The 22,914-nt window shown below is 37.3% G+C and overlaps 2 protein-coding genes across 15 annotated transcripts in view; one reads left to right on the top strand and one right to left on the bottom strand.

Moving 5' to 3' along the window:
* KCNIP4 (potassium voltage-gated channel interacting protein 4) overlaps window positions 1–6,156 on the top strand; it is a 427,804-nt gene extending 421,648 nt beyond the window's left edge. For all 7 annotated transcript variants that reach the window (XM_037390378.1, XM_037390339.1, XM_037390369.1 and 4 more), the window contains one exon: window positions 5,991–6,156. In XM_037390378.1, coding sequence (XP_037246275.1) covers window positions 5,991–6,038 — 48 coding nt within the window. In that variant the 3' untranslated portion in view covers window positions 6,039–6,156. The remainder of the gene's footprint in view (window positions 1–5,990) is intronic.
* On the bottom strand, window positions 4–21,042 carry PACRGL (parkin coregulated like). 8 transcript variants are annotated; one of them, XR_005104650.1, is made up of 9 exons: window positions 20,167–20,967; window positions 17,784–17,938; window positions 16,177–16,244; window positions 15,022–15,112; window positions 14,141–14,275; window positions 12,406–12,513; window positions 11,299–11,379; window positions 8,910–9,047; window positions 4–4,843 (listed from the first exon to the last, which is right to left on the bottom strand). XR_005104650.1 is itself a non-coding variant. In XM_037390424.1 (9 exons), exons 3-9 carry the CDS (start codon window positions 17,919–17,921, stop codon window positions 8,991–8,993), a joined length of 678 nt encoding a protein of 225 aa, XP_037246321.1. In that variant the 5' UTR covers window positions 17,922–17,938; window positions 20,167–20,287; window positions 20,974–21,042; the 3' UTR covers window positions 5,979–8,990. The 8 variants fall into 8 exon arrangements, 6 of the variants coding, with proteins under 6 accessions (XP_037246321.1, XP_037246299.1, XP_037246314.1 ...); XR_005104649.1 differs by having other exon boundaries at window positions 4–4,357; XM_037390424.1 differs by lacking the exon at window positions 4–4,843 and adding an exon at window positions 20,974–21,042 and having other exon boundaries at window positions 5,979–9,047; window positions 20,167–20,287.
* Between the last annotated feature and the right edge of the window lie 1,872 nt (window positions 21,043–22,914).

Here is a 22,914-nt window from a genome sequence, read left to right as displayed (position 1 = left end):
TACCCAGCGATAAGTACTGAACTTGTATCTGTCGGCTGATGCTATCAGCCCTGCACAGGTGTCTCTGGAATGACGATGATGGTAATACTAATACCAGAGACAGTATTTTCCTGAGGTAGAGTATGCATGTACACCATTGCACAAAACCACTAAACATTTAAATAAATTAGTGACCTGAATCTGTAGAAAGATGTTCTATACAAGCTGTCATTGCTTATTAGAGAACTGTGTCCACATCCCTTCTCTCTTTGACAGTGTTTTGTTTGCATTTGATGGGAAAGTTTCTTCACATTCAGATAAACATTTATTTATATCTTCTCCTCATGCTGGGGAACACATTGCTGTTGCAACGGGCATACAGTCACAGCAATAACAATCGTATTTCTTGAAAATGTATCATGTATAGGAGTGTTTCTGAAACAGGAGCCATGACCTGCTGCAGGCCTTACAAAGGGAGTGCAAGGAGCTTGCAAAGTGTTGAATGGCAGGAGTTAACAGCAGGCAAGTTTTCTCAAGGCAAGGGAGTATGAGCTGATTACAATTATCAGTTGCAAGTGTTTACACTGCCCAGGTGGCTGTTAATTTCCTTCAACTGCTCAAAGCAGCTCCTTGCCTGTAGAGCCAGGTAAGAGAATCAACTTCTGCAGCAGGAATTGCGGCCTGTTTTCACTCCTCTGCCCTTCAGAAACCGGCTTGGTCTTGGACCACGAGACGATGTGAGGAAAGATAAGTTGCATTTTCATAAATTTAAGGAACTACTGTTAATTTGTCAGTTAAAAAACACAAGGAAAAGAAACACGATTAGTACAAAGTAAGGATGACAAGTCTTTGGTGTGGTAAGAGGTTGTTATGCACTGTGAAGTGTCACATTAGACCTAGTGATAAGATAGACTTAATTACATCACACAAATTGATGTGGCAAATAAACCCAGGCTACAGTGTTACTATAACACCACTAGTGTTTGTTACTGTGGGAAGCATAAGGAATTGTAGTAGTGTTATACTTTTTCCAGGCTGACTGATTAATACAAAGCTGACACATATCAGCAATATAATCTGTGTGTATTGCTGTTTATCTCATATACCAAAAAGGGAGCAGTAGACTTTCAAGTAGAGTACAAGACTAGAAACTCTCGAGTACAAGACTAGAAACTCTCAAGTAGAGTACAAGACTAGAAAGATGAATGCAGTTAGTGAATGACAGATTTTTAACCATTTGGAACAGGGAAAGCTGAACAGGAAATAGCAAAGATGCTCTAGAATTGGGGGTTTTTTCTATGCATCTGTAGTTATTCCTTGGGGTTGTTCTTGTGCACACAGCTACCTAGTAAATGATTCTCTGATTTTAATCCACTGATTTTGGTGGGGTGAAAGACAACAGCTTTTCTAACTGTGGCTGTATTGTATATCCTTAGCAATAGGTTTTGGGTAGTCTCTTATCTGTTGGCAGTGCTCCACGGTTCTAGCTTGTCAGTCACGTTCAATACAAATGAAAGGCATTTGCTCTGCTAAAACTGAATGATCATCATAAACAGATGAGATTCATTTCCCAGCTGAGGTCTGCAGAGTTCTAGAAGTTACATGACAGATTAATCTGGATATGACAGCAATTATAGTGATGGGCTGAGTGATTCATTTATGAAGAAAATTAGTACCTTCAGTAGGGAATTGCCTGCTTTCCTTTTCCAATGTGATTCACAGTTTTTCATGTCTGTTAGATTTCTTATTTTCCTCTTCTGAGTATTCAGAGCACATGTTCTTATCATGCCAATTACCTCACCTTTGCTTGCTTTTAGCTTCAAAGGTGGCAATGTTTTTTGCAAAAAGTATCTTGCTGCATCAATTTTTGTCTCTATCTACTAAGACCTGATCTTCTATTAAGACCTCTGAGCTGCAAAGTGTGTAATTCACATTCTTTAGTTTCAGAAATTAGATTTGAGGTTAGGATTCAATCCAAGTCTTTCAAGAAACTTGATTCAGGAATTAACATGGCTTCAGCCTTTTCAGATTACATTTTTCACAAAGGACAGTAGTGGCTGCTCCCTTTTAAATCACAGCTGTAGGAAAACCTTATTTTAATATCCCAGTAGGTAGGAGACTGATCTAAAAAGGTAACGATGAGGTTCCTTTCTTTCCTCAGCATGCAGTGAGTCACCTTACTCCAGGAGTAAGGTGTCCTGTCTTCCATGAGCATTTAACAATGCCAAAAGCAAAATTAAATGATCCTGCTATCCTTCCTGCAGGAAATCTGCCTGTGTTTTAGACCTGCCATGCGATATTTTTGTTTTCCACATGTTTTGGTGTTATGGAAAAACAGTGGCTATTGTTACTGCCCTTCATTCAGTACCCTTTTCCTAAGCTGTAAATTATTTGTTTATTTTTTCCTCCTAGGGAAACCAGTTCACACCTTTAATCATCCTTAGCCCTCTCTCTGGACTACTGCTAGTTCTACTATTACCTTTTGCTTATCAGAATCAGGACATTCAGGACAGGGGCACAGCACACCTGCTGCTCCCGGGGCTTTGACAACTATAGTGTCTTCTTCATCTAGAACACTCCTTTGGCACTAAGGCTGGCGTTGGAGCATGTCTGCTCAAAACCTTCCCTAGCAGTGTGCCTAACAAATGACTGCACCTCAGACCCTGGAACGGGAAAGCCCACTGATGTATACGGTAGCCAGAGATGCACCTGGTGCGTGTGAAAATACACTGCAGGCATAGAGAGGATATGCTTGCCAGTTCTAGCTCAAGCTGTGAGGCTGGAGTCAGAACAGTGCCAGGAGACAAGCACAAGAAACCCTCAATCAAACTCTAAAGCTCAGGTCCCACCCAGTCTGAATCTTAAAACAGACTAGAAGTGTGATCTGCCAGGGGAAGGCTGCAGGAACCTTTTCTTTGAATCATATCTCGGGCAAGAGTTGCCAGCCTCAGAGAACTGTCATTCCTCTATTTTGACTTGGAAGCCAAATTAATGGGTCTTGGAAGTATGTCCCTATTACTGGTGTTCTGTGATAACTAAGGAAATTGTGGCATGCTTACAGTAAGAGTGAGAAGGAACACAGCAGAGCATATTTGAATATAGAGGCTCCACCTCAGTTTCCTGGGATGGGTTTCTGAGATTTTTTTTTTTTTTTTTTGTAGCATCAAGAGCCTCTGGTGTGTGCTTAAACAGTCATATATATATGCACGTGCCTTTTTTAAATCGCCTCCTTGTGCTGAGTACTGGTTTGGCACAACTATCAATGCAGTAGCACCGTGCAGCCTAAGGTTAAAGGTTTAATTCACAGTCCCAGTGCAAAGAATGGCCTGTTCATTCACAAGGTGTTAAGAAGTTACATAGGGAATGACAGAGCATTCAGGCTTTGAGCGTGGTCTTCTCTGGTGCCTGGGTATACAGACCTATCTTTGCCCATGATTAAGTGAGAACAGCAAAGGTGCTTCCCCCTCATCCTCCCTCTGTCTTGGACAGGGAACGTGTATGTCCTGATTTTCCTGCCTTTCCTACTCCACGTACCCACACGCTTGAATGCCAGTCTGCTATCCAGGCTCTAGGAGTCTCCTTGCTCTTAAAAGAGAAATGGACTCTGCCCTAGATATGCTGGACTGAGTCCCAGAAAATGCCTGCTGTCTGTCCTGCTTTGTGTAAGCTACCAAACGGCAGAGAGTGGTCTTGTGAAGCAGCAGTGTGGTGAATGCGAGAGCCAGGTGCTACCCAGTTCCTCGCCTGCCTCCTTTCACTGCTTGGTGCTGGTGGAAGATGGTCTGACTCAGGCACTGCTTCCCAACTGCAGCAGCACCATGAGGAACAGAGACAAAGGACTAAGGCACGCATGGCGCACAGGTGAACGTCAGGGTGAATGACTTTTAAGTTCCTCTGATAATGGTAAAAAGGCTTCTGGGATAGACATTTTCTGCAGGAGTAACCCATTCCATACACAATGCAATGGTCCAGGATAGCCTGAAATAACAAGGGAGCCATCTCAAACTTCAGGAAGAAAGACTTCAAGGTCAGCTTGAAGTTAAATCAGATTTGACAAAGCTCATCCATCCATGTTTTGTGCTTCATATGGACTGCTTCCTATGTGCTGACACTTCCTACTGTCTTGAGTTAGGAATCATTAAACAAATCTATTACGAAGAATTTTTTAGAAAAATGTACTGAAAAAAAGAGGCAAATTAGAAGGATACACTCACCAAAGAATTCTAATACAAGCATCTGCCTTTTATTTTTTCTTTTTTTAAAGGTGGGGGAAAAAAAAGCTACTAAAAGTCACCATGTTCCAAATATTACAATCCTGTATTTTCTTGTGTAGTCTCTTCCCATTTGACTGAGTAATGGAGGGGACACAGGAAGTCTTCTGTATAGAAATAGCAGAAATACGGAGCTGATTTTAGAAAACTGTTAACTTCATTAGTGATGATACATATATTATAAAACTGGTAGGAAGTGTCAAAACACTTTCTAAATCAATAGCATGTTGATTTAATTTGCGCATTTGCTGAGCTTAGTTGCCAGTGCATATACAATAACATTTGTAAATAATTAAATGACAAATTATTCCAGTTAAACCGAACTTTAACCTTACATTAATCAGTGATCTTCAGTAGTATACTGATGTTTGAAAACAACACAGGAGGAAAAATTTTACTTTCATTTCCAGTAATTTAATATAGTAAGCTTCCTATACAAACTTTTTAAGTATTACATACCATTTTTTTTAAATTACGTATCATTGCTTTCGTAAGTTAGTTTATCAGCACAAAATAGTGTGTGACTTCTTACAGCAACATCACTTGAGATGACATACAGAATCACAGATGAAAAAAACCCCACTGTGCATGTTCTGTAACATAAATTAAGCAAATTACTCACTCATCATTTTCCACAAAGCTAATCACCCACTAGACTGAATAGTGAAAAATTAACTAGAAATTGATGCTAAATATGTTATTGAAAGGCCTATACCAATCATTAGTGGAGAATACTACAAGATGACTTTTCTAAGTGGGGTTTTTAGGTACCTCTTTCATGACACTCCCCAAAATATTCTGTCAAATTCAGTCTTTTTATTCGCTAGAATTAGATGGCTAGATTATCTCTCAAGAAAGTACTAAAGGGTGTGCATTCCAATTAAAAGAGAGGCTCATTAGTGGACACTAGCAAAAGCTAAAAAAGCTGTAATGTAATACACTCTTGTATTGTATTGTGCAAGTAACTGTTTATTCAAAGCACCACAGAATATGGGCTACTAGAAGTAAACTCTTTCTTCTTTACGCTGACAGATATTTCTTACAAAAAAATTATTTTCTCCTGACTGCTGTGCTGAGTTACGTACTGATAAAAACTGGAGTACAGAGTGATGCATCAGTAAGCACATGCAGAACTTGGAAGCTGAAGGAAGGTCTTGTTACCTACCTGATGCAAAGCAATTAAAAAGCACAAGTAGCATTGGAAAGCAGTCAACATCTTTCAGTGTGAACACACAGAAGATCTGAGCTGAGGAGCTGAAAAGTGTTGCAGTGGTATTTACAGAACTGACTGACTTGGGTTCATGCAAAGATGAACACTTAAATCTATTTTATTTTAAAGTCATCCCTAGCTATGCAATAGGATGCCCTAGAATTGCAGAAAGGCTTGTGTATGATACATAGGACTAGCAATTTCATGTATGGATTCACACTTCACATATAACAACTATTCCGTGAATATTTATTGTCTATATATTTTTTTTTTATACTGGATATAAACTTATAACCTCTGAAATAGTGCCGTTTTCTTAACATCCTATTGTATTCTTGACAGAATAGTTTTGGCTTAATTTATACAAAAACCCACTTAAGCGTAGATGCAGTATCAGTCTTTTTCTGCTTACAATTTCTCCAAGCAAGCTGAAAAATAATGTTGTCTAACTAAAATACACTACAGATATTGGGCAGCTACATTTGTAATGGTGTATGATTTTTTTATTTTTTTGGTTTTTTTTTTTACAGGATGAGAATATAATGCGATCCATGCAGCTCTTCGAAAACGTGATTTAATGAAGACATAAGGTCTACATAGAATGGACAAAAATGAGCTATTCTGCAACATTATCTAAAAGATGGATTTCCCACTTTATCATTAATAAAATTACTCAGCTTTATACTGAGGCATGCATTATGCAAATAGATTTTTTTATTATAAAATTTTCCCAACAAAAAAAAAATTCTAAATTAGAAAATTTAGCACTTCGACAGTAGCTACTTAGTTAACAGGATTGTTCTGAAAAGTCAGGTTTTTACTGAAAACCCAAAAAGAATCAGACCCAACATTATGCAGCTTTATTATCATTCCAACCCCTAGATAAAATAGATACTATCACAGAGATTAAATAAATACTCTTAGTTCTGCTACTTATTTGTACTGGATTAAGCTCCAGGTGTTTGAGTGCATTTCTTAAATCTTAGCTTCTAATTTATACAGAGGCTTTACCATGTATTTTCTTTTCACACTTCTGTGGCCTAGTCCTCATTTTTTTAATAATACTTTGTGTTAAAGTGCTATAATGAATGTGCAATGCACATCTTGCTGCAATTGCCTTCCACCTTTGACTTGCTTTTCTCTTAAAAAAATCAAAACAAAATAGATAACTTGAGAGGAAAAACTGTTATAGAAACAAAAAAAAAAAAATTGCTTATAGGTAGATTTACCCCCTAACAAATATGAGCAAGCTTCTATGAATCACACTTACCTAGTAAATTTGCATTTAATTTATCATTACATGAATATCAGGAGTCCTACATACTGTATTTCGAATTCTTCTTGGTTGTATCCACAAATGTCTTTAAGTTGAAGGATCTTCTGACTTAATTTTTTTGTGAAGAAACCCTAACTGAATCCTAACAGTGTTTTCATGAGTACATGTCTTTCTGCCTTTAATGAAGAAAAAGGCATGAACTTCTTTTGAAACTTCCATTCCACTTTAGTGCTCAGAATGAATATTGCTATTTAGTAAGACCTACTAATAATGACTGCTAGACAGGCTAACATCTATTTCAGCTTTTTGTAATACCTTTTATTATGAGAAAGAGTCGGGAAATAATTGGAAAGTTCAGCTACATGCTATCATCTATATGCAATAAATGCATTACATGTTTTTAGGTTCATTTCTTCGCTAAAATTGAAGCTACCTTAATTCTGAACCTAGGAAGATTTTTCTAAAAAAGTATGTACCTAAAATATAATACTGCCTTCCCCTCCGTGTAATTTATAAGATCTATTTTCCACAGAGTTTATGCCAATACTTCACAATAGGTGAAATGCTATCAGAGATAGGCCAATCTTAATTGTGACATTGCTGCAGAAAATGTGAAAGGGGATCCAAGAAGTAGCAAGAATGTTGCAAACGTTCATTTGCAAAAATAAATCAGGTATCTATTCTGGTGTAGAGGTGGGATGTTAGATGCATGTTGACGGCTGCTCTGCTATCACCAGTGTAGGATAAGAGTAGTACAATACATGTACACCTGAAATCTGCTGTAGCGTGTTTGTGTAAACTAAATGTGCACATTTTGTAAAAAAAATAAAAAAATAAACATGAAGAAAAACATGCATCATCATTAATTTTGAGTTGTTAAACAAATACTTGTATTTCTTCAAATTAAATATTTTTGCCAACAAGATTATTTTTTTTAAAAAGCTTAAATACCTAGATCTTGACCTAGCACAATTCTGATCTCAGCAGAGATTTTAGCACAGTCCTGAAGTAAATTTAATTTAGCCAGGTAGTGGTAATTTTCAAAAAATTCTGAAATTGCTTTCACATGACAGACTTTTTTTAATACCTTATGCAACAGCATCTTCTGATGTCAAAAAAGCCCCCTTTCAACAACGTTAAATTCCAAAACTGAATCCTCGGGGGAAAGAAGTTCTATGGGAAATTTTATTGCTTCAGTCTGTTCTCCCTCACAGAGTAACTTGAATACCCATAACACAAACCCTGAACAGTATTCATTCAAGACCTGTTAGGAATTATTTTGCAATCAAGTTCAAATATGCTCACGGGCAAACACTGCACCCTACAAGGCTTGACAGCCAGGTGAGCTGGCTTCTGCAGTCGTTCTATTTAACTTGGTTTTTCCATAGCTTCCATGTTCAGAAGTTTATTAGCTTGTCTACAGCTGAATTCACAAGCTAGTCCCAAGCACATCTGTAGCATTACAGAACTGGGTGCAAAAGGAGCACGATGTAAATACTCCAGTTGCCTCCCACATCTAGCTCATGTTCAGTAGGCCCAAAGCTAACTGAGACTGATTAGCTGAACAAAACCTAGGCTGTGGTTCTACAGAACGACCTGATGCCTCTGCACTGTATCCTCCAGAGCCTTTCCAGCTTCTCAAAACAACACACTGAGAATGCACTGAGCAGTTCCGCACCGTATACTACCCGTTTAGCACGTTCAGCTGAACACCGTTAAAAGCTGACTCTCAAGAAGTCTAGATGAGTTCTCATAGTTCTACGTCTAACTCAGTAAGTCCTGATGAACCCAAACTGCACCGATCTGTGCCTGTGGCACAAAGTTACATGTTTCAAAAGCAGGTATACATATGCAATTTAACACCGAGTTACTATTTAAGTAATTGCAGCAAAATTATTTTGCTTCACACAAACATACAAAACATATTAAGCAATGCAGATATATTAATGGAAAACGTAACTAAAAACAAAGTAAGAATCGATGTTTACTCTGCTTTTGAAATAATAGCCAGTTAGTCAATGTCATTGTAACCAAAATGCATATGCAAATAGCAGCCAATAGAAAGAATTATTTTAAATAGTCTTTCATAATTACGTATTCACAAACTGACAGGACTTTTCCCACTCTCCATCATACTGAAGAACTATGCTTATTTTAAGACAATATGTCATACCCCAAATAAGTGTCAGTGATGTTCACAGGCAGTTTCTTTCCAAACTTCACCTTACAGTACAAATCACTACAGTTTTCTTGTTCAAGACGAGATAGAACAATAGGTTGGGATTTTAGATTTGATGATAGCCACAGTTGCCTGTTGATGAAAATAAACCACATTTAAACAAAATAAGGAGCACTAGCACTACATGTAAGAGTATTCATATAGTCTCTATAAAACTGCATAATTCACAATTTTACTTAGTTATCTTTATTATTCTCAAACAGTAGAAAACTAAAAAGTTAGTATTTGCTGAGAAATTTACTGTGAAAAGGGCTGAAAATAATCAACTGAAAAAAATGGACCATTATGATAACTAATGCTGGACAGTAAACATCCAAGAGAAAGGAAATGTGAACTCACACCTAAACCTGGGCATAAATATAGACATGAAATAAGGGATTTTTTATAGAGGAGTGATATTCAGGAAGGGACTTCCAAAAATAAGTAAGACTCATATAGATAATAACTCATTTAGAATATTAATTTGATAAATTCAGAGGTTGGATTATATAATACTGCTTGTAATCACAATTCAGGAGTTTGTTTCCAGTTTTCTGCTTTATATTATTACAGTATTTTTAAAAGACAGAAAGGCCTACTCATAAAACTGGTAAAACTGCAAGAAATCAGGGGCCAGACGGAAGAATTAGAGGTTAATGATTCACTGGATTAGTTACATTATCTAGACCTAAATTTTCAGAACATCAAGGTGGTGATAATTTTCTTTTTCTTATCTCACTACATATAAATAAAAAACTCTTACGCTTCTTTACTTGTTGTGATGTTTTTCAAGTTGGTAATACAAACACTGCTACTGCCCTTAAATGAATATAAGGGCGCGCGTGCGCCACACACACACCCCCCCCACCCCCCCCCCACACACACTCCCACACCCACCCCCACACCCCCACTCCCCCACACCCCCACCCACACAAAAAGTGGTATCTACTGATTATTTGGACACCTGCTGATTAAGGCACACAAACTCAGAATTGGTAGACTGTATTTATGATCCCTACTCTTTAGGTTATTCCTATTCTTTATCAATGACCATTTAATGTAATATATGCAAGTGTTCATAAGGTCAAGAAAGCATCTTCTAGATGAATATCCAAGCCAATACTCTCTCTCTTTTTCTTCTTTCCTCCTTTCTGCATAATGTACAGCACGATAGAAAATAGCAACAGAACGTTCAGCAGAATACTCTGTCATTTATCATTTAAAGCATTTTTTTTTTTATTTATAGCAATTTCAGATTTAACCTCCAAGTTAACCAGAATGGGCTGGAAAATATCTGATTTCCTCAGTAAGGGATCTAAACAATAAGCTATTAGTGGGAATGGGCAGGTATCATTAATAACAGCAAAAAGTATGTTTCAGCAACAGTAAATCTTGTTGAGAAAAATATTTAGGCTCAGAAAAAGCAACACAAAAGCCTGCATCCCAGGCATACTGAACAAATATTCAGCCGGAGTCAGATGTCAATACTCAAGAAGGGACGAGAAACTATTTACTAGTTGACATTTGGTTAATTTATGGATCACTCTTCCTAGGCATCTAGCCTACCCTGTGGTCTGTACAAGAAGCTCACATGCTTTCCTCAGCATAAGCATCTAGAGTGCTGCAACGCCTAACTTGGAGTAAGGACGTATATTAGGCATGCTGGATCTTTCCCCACACAACTAACCCATTTGTCACACCATTTTAATCCCTGGTAAAAAAAAGTTAGACGTTCTAGAGAAACAGAGGATCTTCAAGAAAGAACAGCAAGTATCTCATTTAATCATTAAGTATGCATAAGCTTCCCAGCAAAGACAATAAAATGTTCTAGGCAAACAGCACAGGTAGTGTGTGTACTTGGATGCACACTTGCTCCTAAAGAGAGTTCTCCTGAATGGGGCTTGGTGTGCTGTGCTGTAAAAGTCCAGCCATGCAGCTCTTTATATAGGTATGGATTCCTTGGAATATTTTACTGACATACTCCTGTATTTCTGGCTCAGAGATTAAAACAATGGGGAATATAAATGGATAGTGGAAGATAAAAAAAAATGGGAGACAAAAAAATCTAAATGGCAGAATATGGATTACCCAGAGTAGGTTTAATGTCATTTCTATTAACACTCAATACATCAGACTAAACCAACTATTTTAGTATGGACTGGAACACAACTCTACTGATTGCCACAGTGCAAAATCCTGTGCTTTATGCAATATGAATAGTGGTGATGTAAAAATAAACAATTTTCAGAACAGGGTTCTTAATCTGAAAGCCAGAGATGGAAGCTGCTTTGGCAAACATGCATTCAAACGTGCAGATTACAGAATAATCATCCGATCAACTCACCTTTCCACCATATTGCTCCAACTTTTGTAAAGCAACAGTAACTTTTTCTCTAAATTTCTTGTCCATTAATCTCCTTGAAAGCTGTTGGAAAAGTAAAATAAAAAGGTTTGTTGCACAATATAGTATAATATGCACAAAGAGGCCAATATAATTCTATTTTATCACTTTCTTTTTGGCTTTGGTTTTCCAAAGCTAAGATGAAACAAACACCACTTTCTTTACAGCTTGTAACTGATGTCAAAGTATGGAACTCGGTCAAGGAAAAAGAATAAACTGTTAACTGATAAGAAATCTAAATTCAAAGAAAACTCAACTGTTAGCAAAAAAATATTTATTTTATTTCCTTTTAGCAAACAACTTTTAAACAGGTATCAACCATTAAAAAAAAAAGCCATTCTTAAAAGTGCTGTCCATATGAAAAGCTAGCAGATTGTTCCCATGCATTGAGAGATTCATTGTAGTGGAAATACTTTAAAAAAAAAACCTACTGCAATTTAACTGTTCTACACTGGATATTTAAAAGGTCCTTTTATTACACTGTAAAAGTGCACTTTGGAAGCAGGCTAAACAAAACCATGAAAAGCCCATCTAACAGAGGAAGGATATCTAAAGAAGCAGTCATTATAAAAATACTTTCCATAATCCAATTCTAAGTATATTTAATCGAAAACTTCCTTGTGCAGAATTCCCATCTGAAAGAAGTGAGAATATTTGCTTATATTAATTTATTGAAACTTTCACAGATTTGTTAAAATATTCACACTTAAAACTGCAAAACTCATTTTGCAATAAACGTAAACTTCCCTTTCAAAACACAGCATCTATTTCATCTCAGGCTTGACGCTGGATCACTTTTAAGTAGTACAGACAACACTTCCTTTATTTTCTGATTTATGTTAACAACAGGTTTTGGACTTTATAAGACTTCAGTAAAGTTGCTTATTAAAGCTTCTTATTAAAGAATGACGAGTTACACAGAGGAATATATGAATGAATGCTTTTCATGGAACTGCTGAGTACTGTATCTGTGCAGATATTATAGTAAACATCTCAACAAAAGTACTATAAAAATACAGATGATTTTTTACTATAGCATTAAAAACTTGCATTTGTGAGTAGATGCTTAAGATGATCATTAAGAGATGGGCCAATGACAGCACTCAGTTGAACTAAAGCATCCAATCCCCTTCCGAATACTTCATCATCCGAATGGGCCTTCAGAGCAGGAAAAAAAGATAATCCTGTCAGAATCCTCAGACAAATGCACAAGTTCTCCAAAATTGCAATCTCTACATTATGTAGTATTTTTAGAAATTAAAACTAGTGTGCAACTGCTATTTTTTATAATGTTACAAGTTGACAAATACAAGTACAATATGACTGAATATTAGTATCTAGAGATAACATTTAAAACCAGAAGTATATTTTTAAAGTAGAAAATAGAAGTATCCACAAAATGGCAGTGAAACACTTGCATTTCTTCTGAGACAAGGAAACTAGTAACTTGTTATTGATGAAATAAAAAATTCATAAGGCAAAACAGTTTACTACACCAACAATGCACATTAGAAAGAACCCTTCAAATGTGGGTATGTTGAAATGTAATGAATTTAGGGTAATTTCTATGTAATTCATAAAAATAGTTGTCTTTGTTGGAGAAACACAGGAGCCAATGACTTCCTGGCTCAATTAATTTAGTCCCCTGCCAACTACAGCTTTGTCACCTGCCAGGAATTATCAGGCTCTTACCTACTTCTAGGGTGCTTTATCATCTTTATTAGTCCCATGGGAAAGTTCTTCTATACCTGAGTTCTCTAATGCTTTAGTTATCTCACTCCGTATTTAGCAAAGAAATTGATTCATAACAATTTATTTTGTTCTTGTACTAATAATGACCTTTATTTAAAGTTATTTTTCCACTCTGTCATTTGGCCCTGAACGTTTTAAATAGAAGTCATCGACTGCTTATGCAGTAGAAGGTTTATCAAGACTTTATACCAAAACAGTGCAACAATGAAAACTATCAGACGAATAACAGTAATTGGAAGAAGAGACAAGAATAATTTTTTTAAATTTTGTCTTCCAAACTAAACCAAAGATACTGATAACACAGTTCTGATCTTCTATTACACCTCTGCTCTGAGTTAACAAAGAATTGTCTAACTTTCAGCCATGTCTATAAAACCAGACTTTAAACACAGCTAGGTTAAAGGACAGCAAGTAGCTGAACCAGAAAAGGGCTCTGAAAGATACGAAAAAGATCCAAGACAGATCATCTTCAAGGCCAATACTTTTACCTCTCTTTATATTCAGGAGTATAAAATTTGAAAGTATTTTAAAAATTAAAAATATGAGGTCAAACTTTTTAACTGTATTCCTCCCTTTTCCTCATTGGCATATTCTGTTGCATCTCTGTAGCATATTTTGAATTTTCAGATGTACCAGATGAGTATTTCTTCCCAAATCTCCATTTTACTTCAACTATTTTTTTTGCATGATTATGTGGATATATAAATCCATCACATATTTATTTATTTATTTCTGCTTATATTCAGATTTTACTAGAACATTTCCACAGAATTTGTCCATAGCTACTGTCATACAGCTATACAAGAAGTTGCCCATCTGAATTTACAGTAACATATTTAACTAATAAAACGAAGGCAGGGTTAAAACGAGAAAAAGAAACTATTCCTACCCCTCCAAGCCCCAAACCAAAAGCCCATGCAATAGATTTATCACATTAGTATTTCCCATGTAGACCTCACCAGCTCAAGAAAAAAGAAAAAAAAAAAAAGAAAATCAAACCCATTAAAATCTCTTTATGAAGAGTAAGACATACCAATGCAGCCTTTAAAACTGGAACTAGACGAGGCAACAAGGGAATTGCTTTTTCAGTAGCACCTTCAACCATAAGCAGTTCTTTAAAACCCTCCTTTGAAACAAACGTATAGGGATGTTTTGTCTCTCTTAGACCCTGTTGCAAATGTAAAACATTTGCTTAATAGTAAACCTTCTTTTAAACAAAAACACATTGAAAAAGTTTCACACAGCATCAAGATAGTATTTAGATTTTGTTACATCAGTTCAAAACATAAAGTACACTAACACCACCATGTGGAGTCATTGAGTACAACTCTGCTCACAGAATTTTCTTTTGGAATTATATTTTAATTCCAAATAAATTCTAAATAAAATTTTTAAAAAGCATCCATTTAGATGCCTAAAACATATTTGATGATAGATGTTAGATGATGTTGAGAAAACAGAAGCCTGAACATAAAGTATAGTATTTCTCTTTCATTTATATACTGGATCCTATTTCCCCTGTATTTCTTCAATCTATTGAAGAGAACTGTCTTATTTCAATAGGTAGGCTTTATTTACAAAAAGAATCAAACCAGCTTTGTTTAAAAAAGAACCTGCAAAGCCACAAATGGATTGAAGTATTTCATTCAACAATTGGGAACCTGTGATGCAGTTTCTTATTTGGCCAGTACCTCGAAGATTAAATAGCTCTACCTAGCTCTCCCAGAATGTTCTAACTGAAGAACTACAAATGGTAGTGGTTTTGACCACCTTTATTCATAAAAGATCCTCGCAAATGTTTTTTTCATCTTTCCCTAGTAGGTGAATCTAAATTAGCTAGCTTAGCTTGTTACAAAATGCAATTTGCAGTTATGAAGTCCTGTATCCTTTATTTTGCTAGAAAATTGAGTTTACCTCTGCCAATATTAGAAGAAGAGGATCAAAGGGAACAGTTTCAGGAAGACATTCCCATTGCAGTCTGTGCTTTACTGAACCATGCACTAACCTGTATAAAGAATGAAGCATTAAAAAATTAACATATAATAATACATAATTTATTGCGAACACTATTCACTTTAAATATATAATCAGTTGGTTTGCAATATTACTATAATGTTATATGCACAGTTTCAATACATACTTCTCTCCTTAGTGAAATGTTTAATGGTATTTAACAGTGCAATTATTATAATTCCCAAATATGGCAGTTTTCAAAATTCTACTCCCTATCACATAGAAATCAGAAAATAAAAGGTATAAAAATTATAGATGCCTCTCACACCGACACAGACGATGCTCCCTTTGCAAAGGTACTTATTTTGATAAATACCAAGAAACATGTTCCTCAAAAAATAATTGGTAAGGAAAATCAGTTGAAACTGAAAGAAAATCATATTGGAATTCATTAGTTACTCCTAAGATACAGCTAAAGGCCATGTATTAATGATTATTTTTATACATGTATATACATGTATTAATGATTACTTATTTTTTTGTTATCTAATTCTGTATCCATTTGACAAAACACTAAAGTAGTTATTGTCTAAGCAAATATATAATAGACAAAAGTAACTTAAAATACCACAAAGTATTACTTGCAAGTAGTTTTGCTAAGATGTGATATTGCTGACAACTACAGAATTAGAATATTCAAGAAAATATTGCCATACTACTTACTTCAGACAAAAAAGGCTGCAAAATGTCTACTTACTAAAATGACATTGATTTATCTTTGTTAGTATAAAGAAGTAAACACCATTACCTGACAAAATCATTTCTTTCATGAAAGAGGTTTAGCAAAACAAATCTGCAGATAGCTTGCTATTATTTAAAAATGCAGCTTCAGTATTAACACAGCATAAAAAAGGAGCCCAAAGACTACAATTTCAAGGGAATTGAATGGAAATCTGGTTTCTGCTTTGAAGAGAGTTAAGCATCAGAAATAATTTCAGAAATGAATGGAATCAAAAAGCCTAACTAAAAGATCAAATATGAACAGATATATTTCAATCTGTGTAATTCCACCTAACCATAATATATTTAATTAAAAAAAATAAAAATCCAACATACCTGCATGGAATGCCACCATTAGCATAAAGAGCAGCAAATGCAGAAGGTGGTCGAGAATAAGCACGAAACTGTGAGGACAGGAAAAAAAACCATTATTTATTCATAACAGTAACATTTGACAACTATTACAAATATGTTAAAACTGCCGTTTACCAAAAAAGGAACTTAGTCGTATGGTTCTAAAGTTAATCAAAAAAAGAACTGCAGCTACAGGGTGGAAAACGTACATTTATCAAAAGCTGCTTTTCAGAACTGTCTGGCTAGGAAGTTGTGAAAATGAATAAATAATGTAGAATCAATGCTCTCCTGATGGAATATACTTGTTTTTCTATTTTCTCTTGTGTATCTTAACACTGAAGTCTTCCGAGTTCTCTCCTTAACAGATTAAGGACCTCTCAGTTTTCTGATGCTCTTATTGTTGTTATATTGGTAACTTGCAGAAGGCATATTTACTCCAATTCCATCTTGATCCAAGCATAGACAAAGTACAAGGTGGCAAGATGTGGGAGAAACACCAAATCTTGGGCAAGATGGTATGAGGGCACTGGAAATCAGCAGGGAAGTACATACTGGGTGAGAATCTAGGAAGGACTCACTGGAGAAGGAAACGAGGAGCTTCACGGGAGGAAAAGCCTACACACATTTGTTTTTTATCATATACATGCTTCTTATGCATATGAATTATGATATTACTACCATGACCACTCAATGCTTCTTCCCAGATTAAACACGTTATTACAAAGCATATAGCAGGAAGTACCATGAAATCTTAGTTATCTTTTGAGTGTTTGAACCTACATTAACATTGTTAAAATTTTGTGCATGATTTGATGACTCCTTGGCTTAATTAAGTCATTGTACTACTTGCAAAAAGGTTTCAACAAAAAAAAAATGCCCACATGAAAGTATTCAGTTTCTGTTTATGGCAAACCAGTACCTCACCAAAGCACTCCCGTATTTAGTTCATTTTCCAAGAGGTCTGTGACATAATTGTTTGGCTGATACGGCCCAGTGGTGAGCTATAATTCAGCCACTCAAAAGCAAGTTATTCAGGCACAAGACTTCCATGAAATAAACAACTCTCTTCATGAGTCTTCTCCTGAGAGCCCAAATTCTTCCCAAATTATTACATATTCACAGTACTTGGGAGTTTCAAGTAATGCTTACTAGCGATTAGTTTGATAGATTTTAGGAGGTCTTGATGATCTTCAAGATGCTACCTGATTCTTTGTTTCACTGCATAACTGAAATCAGTTCTTCTAAAGTAGCAGGTGCCAAAATTTATAACTATACAAAGAAAACAAACAACCCTTTAAAACTCTTACTTCTAAATTTTTTTTAGAGAAAAAGTACACAGAAAATAAAAAAGTACCACCCAAGCCACAATTTCACCAAAACCTCTTTTTTAGGAAACTAATAAATACGTTATGCCTCAGGCATTTGAGCACAGAAATTATGGAATGTATGATTAATAACAAAAGTTTAGTTTAAATTTATCAAACCAAACCAGAAGAAGCATGACATGCATGTATTAAAAAAAAAAAAAAATATTTCTTCCAGCAAGAGATCTATTTTAAACAAACAGAAAACCCACCACCTATACATACTGGATCAATAGTTTTAGGATTCAGCTTGTCACTAGGCTTTGGCAGTGGTTTAAATGCAGGTTCTGGAGAACATGGCAAAGAAGTAGTCTTGGTTTTCTGTACTGCAGTCTTTGGTTTTATCTGGATGCCTGATGACATTCCTAGAACACTGCTTCCTAGAATAGAAAGATTAAAAATGTAAAATATTTTTCATTGCTATATAACAGAATATCAAGGGTTAGAATCCCCAGGTCTAAAGACTGACAAGAACAATCAATCATGAAAATCCAAGCGTACTAGAAAATAAATACTTATTCTTATATATGCTATGCAGTGCATTGGATACTTTTGACAGTCTTATCACTCCATCTTTTGAATGCACACATTTCCTAATCATATGCTGCTCTCCGTTACTTCTGTACTTTGAGACCTGCAGGAAAAGTGAAGTTAGCTATAGTCTGCCTTTAGGGTAGCCTACAGAAGTCTGAGCAGCATTATGGTGCTCAGCAGAACAGCCCAGACTGAAATAGGCTGGTTGGGTACAGTTAGAGCAGAAGAAAGTAACGATTTGAGGAACAGCTAAGATGAAGGAATGAACAGAAGAACAAGCAGATTCAGGACAGAAAAACCAAACCAAAATGAGTAAAAGAAGAGAATAGAAACGCAAAGTAGCAAAGCAAAATACAGAAAATTAATTCTAATTCCAGTAAGAAGAATGAAAGGAATTTGTTAAAAACAATGCAAAAATAACATTCTGTTTACATCCTTAAATACTGATTTAGGTACCTATATCTTCTAGATGTTAATGCACCAGCTACACGTTACTATATATGTATGTAATCGGGTTAAAATGTCCCTAATAAAAATAAGTCTACTGCCTATTTAACATACCAAGCCTGACACTATGATGAATAACACCAATTATTTCTGGGAAAAGACAGGTTTTCAAATGTTAATAGAATTATAAAGTGTGAAAATGCTAGTTTTGAATATTATTAATATTTAGTAAATTATGCTGTTGTGTACTCTGGAAGGAGAAAACAACTTATTAGATAAGAAATTACGTTAATTTAGTAAACAAGAAATGGCCCTATGTAGAAATGAAAACAATAGGAAGCCACTTAAACCATACACATAAACAAACATTGCCACAAGGATATGCAGGGTGCTTGCCATCACCTTTTGCAAGTTGATGACACCCGTTTTTGTCAACGTGATTAAATTCCAAATACTGAGATCAGGATGAACTACAGAGGCAGATATTTTTGCCACACTACTTCCACGTCCTCAGCTCTATAAATCACATACCCAGATCTGGCCAGAATCTTGTACAGGTGTGTTTAGCTTGGTTAATCTTCAGACTGTCTGCTCCCAACAGAACTTCCAGTCAGGTACTTTTGTCATTACCTAAAGTACTAAGTATTTAGGATTATTTCTGCTTCTGGTAAGAAATTCTAAGGTCCCAACACTTGTGTAGGTATGCTATGTCCTTATGACTTGTAGAAAGAATTGTAGGTGGCACCTAATTTTTACTGAATGTTGAGAAACAACATGTAACAATGACTATCAAATTAGCTAAACCACACAGCAAAACTAAAATTGAAAGCTTAAATCAATACTTCTTAACTGACGATTTAATGAGAACTAGTGATTCAAATCAGCTGACCCACTGTATATCTTGTTTTCTCTTTCCTGTCATTTTCAGAACACAACCTGTCTCCAATGACAGTATTTTTAAAAGAAGAACTAACATACTGCAATTGGACAACTAAGTCTTTTCAGATCACACAAAAACTTACATGACACTTTTGGGAACTATTCTGTTTGTAAAATGCAAATCATTAAACCCTTAAGTATTTTGAAACCCTCAAAGACAAACAATAACATAGAAAGGAAATTTTCCAATTTTGTAAGAACCAGCTTATTATCACAAAACTCTAGTCACATTAGATTTAGAAAACACTTTTTTAACTATCATAAACTTAAGAATCAAAATGGGTTTATACTATAAAAAAGAGATAAGTTCTTGACATTAGCATTATATACCACAAAACAGTGCTATCAGTGTAAGCCTCTGAAATGTACAATTGCCCATAATGTGAACAGTCACATAACAACGTAAACATTCTTCTCAGAAAAGTATTCAGAAGTTATTCAGGTGTATTCAAATGCTTTTCTTTTCCAAGAAGTAATCAAGATATGGGCCAAGGATTTTACTAACAAACACTTTAATCGATGACAAAATCTAGATGCATTTGAAAAGTCACTGGTTGTATCATCAGAAAGTAAACAATAAAAGGTGCGACAACAGACAGGAACAACATTAGCCCTCTGGGACAAAAGTAAAGACAGGAATAAAGGACAGTGGTAACAGTTTTGTAAAAATGCAACTGATATAACATGCCTGTGTATTGGCAGAGGAGGTGGTGGCAGAGCAGAAAAGAAGACTTTTCATAAGGAGGTCTCAGTCTTCAGAGCAAGATGAGAGTTCTTGTGTAGTCAAGAGTTGGGAGAGTCACAGGCACCTGTGGAGAGATCAGATAGCAGAGGTACAGCTGCAAATCAAACAAGTGGCAGACAAGTTTTGATACAGAAGTGAAGCATCCTACTGGCAGATGACAGACTTCAAGCAAAAAGAAAAAGCACTTTTAAAAGACATCTTTCAAAGGGGGGAAGTGGCAGGCTGGAGTTTGGGTTCTAGGAGCCACTCAGGAAAGGCAAAATGAAGTAAGTGGGATTCTGAAGGCGCAGGTGCTCCCCTACGCTGGTGTCAGCTCTCCCGGAGCGCAGCTAGGGCAGAGACAGCGTAAGGGGCATCGAGCACCGTACCCGCCCGGAGGCGCAACCCCCAAAGCTCTGGCCAGTTACCACGGGGCCGCCGGACCGACCCTCACGAACACTGTGGGACATCAAAAGCCCCAGCGAGAGGCCGAGGGGACACGCACGCCCCTCCCCGGCCCTTCTCCCCTCCCCTCCCCACAGCTCCCGCTCACTCGCGGGGAGGCCCAGCTCAAAGGGGACAGAGGGGAGGCGGGGGCCGGGCCGGTGGGTAGCGGTACACCCCTTCTCACGGACCCCTTGGGAAGGGCGGCCGGGCAGTGCCCTGAGGGCTCCCTGCGAGGCCACGGACAGGGCCCGGCGGCGGCCCACGGAGCCCGGCCCGGCCCGTCCCAGCGCTACCGGGCCGGGGGCCGCACCGCCACCCCCTGACCTGGCGGGCGGCAGCTGCGCGCCTGGCGACGCTTCCTGCCGGTTGCCGCGGCAACTACGGGCCGCCGAGAGGCCAACCTTCCTCGGCGGGGCGGCGCGGCGGGAGCATGCGCAGCGGGGGGCGGCGGGGCCTGCCGTGAGCACCGCCCGCCGTGCTGCGGCCCCGCCGGGGGACGGGGGCTGCCGGGGACGGGGCGGCCGTGGAGGCAGCTCCTCAGTTCGGCGCTTGCTGAAAAGAGCGCGAAAATTAGATTAAAAGGCCGCGTTCTTTCAGCGTACCTTGTGTGTGATTAGAATGGGGAAGGCAAAATTCCAGGAGGAATTGCCGCTCATTTGTAACCGCTTTCCTAATAGCTTCCCAGGGAAACACTTAATTTTGCTTTTGTTTTTATGTGACAAAACCTTGGCTTTCAGGGACAGGGCCACGTTCCCGTTTGTGATCGCTTTTGTTACAAACACAACGATGGATTTTTAGTTTCTTTTTTCCTGATAACCCACTTACGCCGCACTGAACGCTCCATCACAAATGCAGTATTTATTCCTACACCATCACATCTGAGCGCAGTAAATGACCCCTTGGGTAAAAGGGTACAGTTTTTTCTTCTGTGGACCCTGTTAATCACAAGAGCGTTTTCTTGCTTGCCTCAGATGCGTTTATTCCTTCACTCCTCAACAATAAATCTCCGATCAAGATGTCTTGATTTGCTCAAGATGTGTGGGACACGGCCTTCCCACCGTTGCATTCTTTCTCACTTCTGTAATTTTTAATGAGGAACTGAATGGGACTTCAAAAGTGGATAAAAGAGGCCATTCTGTTGGTTTTCCACAAAAAACAAAAAGGCCCAGAAAAGTGCACTGACCGTGTTGAAAAGTAGTTGTTGACTATTTGAAAACTACCGTCAGCATTAGATTTTAGGCAATGCTGGCATTTCATAATTAGTTTTATCCAACATAAACTGGATATATGTTATAAACCTAAACATAACCGCATCTGCTGATACTGGGGAGTTGTAAGTGAGGACATTCGCAGAGTTAAAATAGGGCTGCATAACCGAATGCCTTTGAAATGCATTAGTGCAAGAGACCTTTTGGAAATACAGAAGGAAAAAATGATAAAAATAATGCTGGAGAAGCGAAGATTTCTGTTTTATTTCTAAGTGTTTTTAACTAAACCCAACAGACATGAGAGTACTTTAACAAAATTGTTTTACTGTTCCACAATACTGAAGGAGACAGAGGAATGGATGGCTTTTTATCTATAAATTTCACAGTAAATGATCTCAGAAAAATCCAACATTTGTAAAGCAGACCATGCAAGTCTTTGAAAATCACACACTACAAAATGCAAACTAACATGATCATCTCCACAATAAGGAAAAAAGAACTGCTTTTCTGAGCAAGGTTTATTTTTAGTTCAGTGTTTAATACCATTTTATACACATATCTGCTATAGTTGCTTTGTGAGCACAGAACTGACTACAGCTACATTCATGCACGGAAGAAAGTATTAGTGCAATTCCTAAGTCAGTAGGAGGTACGAACTGCTGTGTTGCGTGAAGCAAAGTACAACTGATCAGCTCTGTGGAGTCAGCAGCTCCCACTGAGCTCTTGGAGGCACAGAAAAAAACGGAGTAAGGCTCCCAGTTTCCTGAAAAATGCAAAATAAAAGTGCTGTGATACAGTGTTATATATGGTACAACAGGGAGTCCTGCTGTACTTTGAACGTTGAATATACGGACTGCGCTGCTCACCTTGCAGTGAGATGTGATGTGTGAAATTGGGGTCTGAGAGACAGCCGCTGAATTGTGGATGCCCGGTCAATGTGTCACTCCGTTTCAGGTCTTGGGGCATTTCATCTCTTGAATTGACAGAAATCACTACATCTGGCTCTCAGGGAACTCCATGCAAGGCTTTTTCAGCCATGAGGCCCTACCCGGGGGTG

The sequence above is a fragment of the Falco rusticolus genome, chromosome 1 (assembly GCF_015220075.1).
Source record: "Falco rusticolus isolate bFalRus1 chromosome 1, bFalRus1.pri, whole genome shotgun sequence".
Lineage (NCBI taxonomy): Eukaryota > Metazoa > Chordata > Aves > Falconiformes > Falconidae > Falco > Falco rusticolus.
This window is presented reverse-complemented; position numbering and strand designations above follow the sequence as displayed.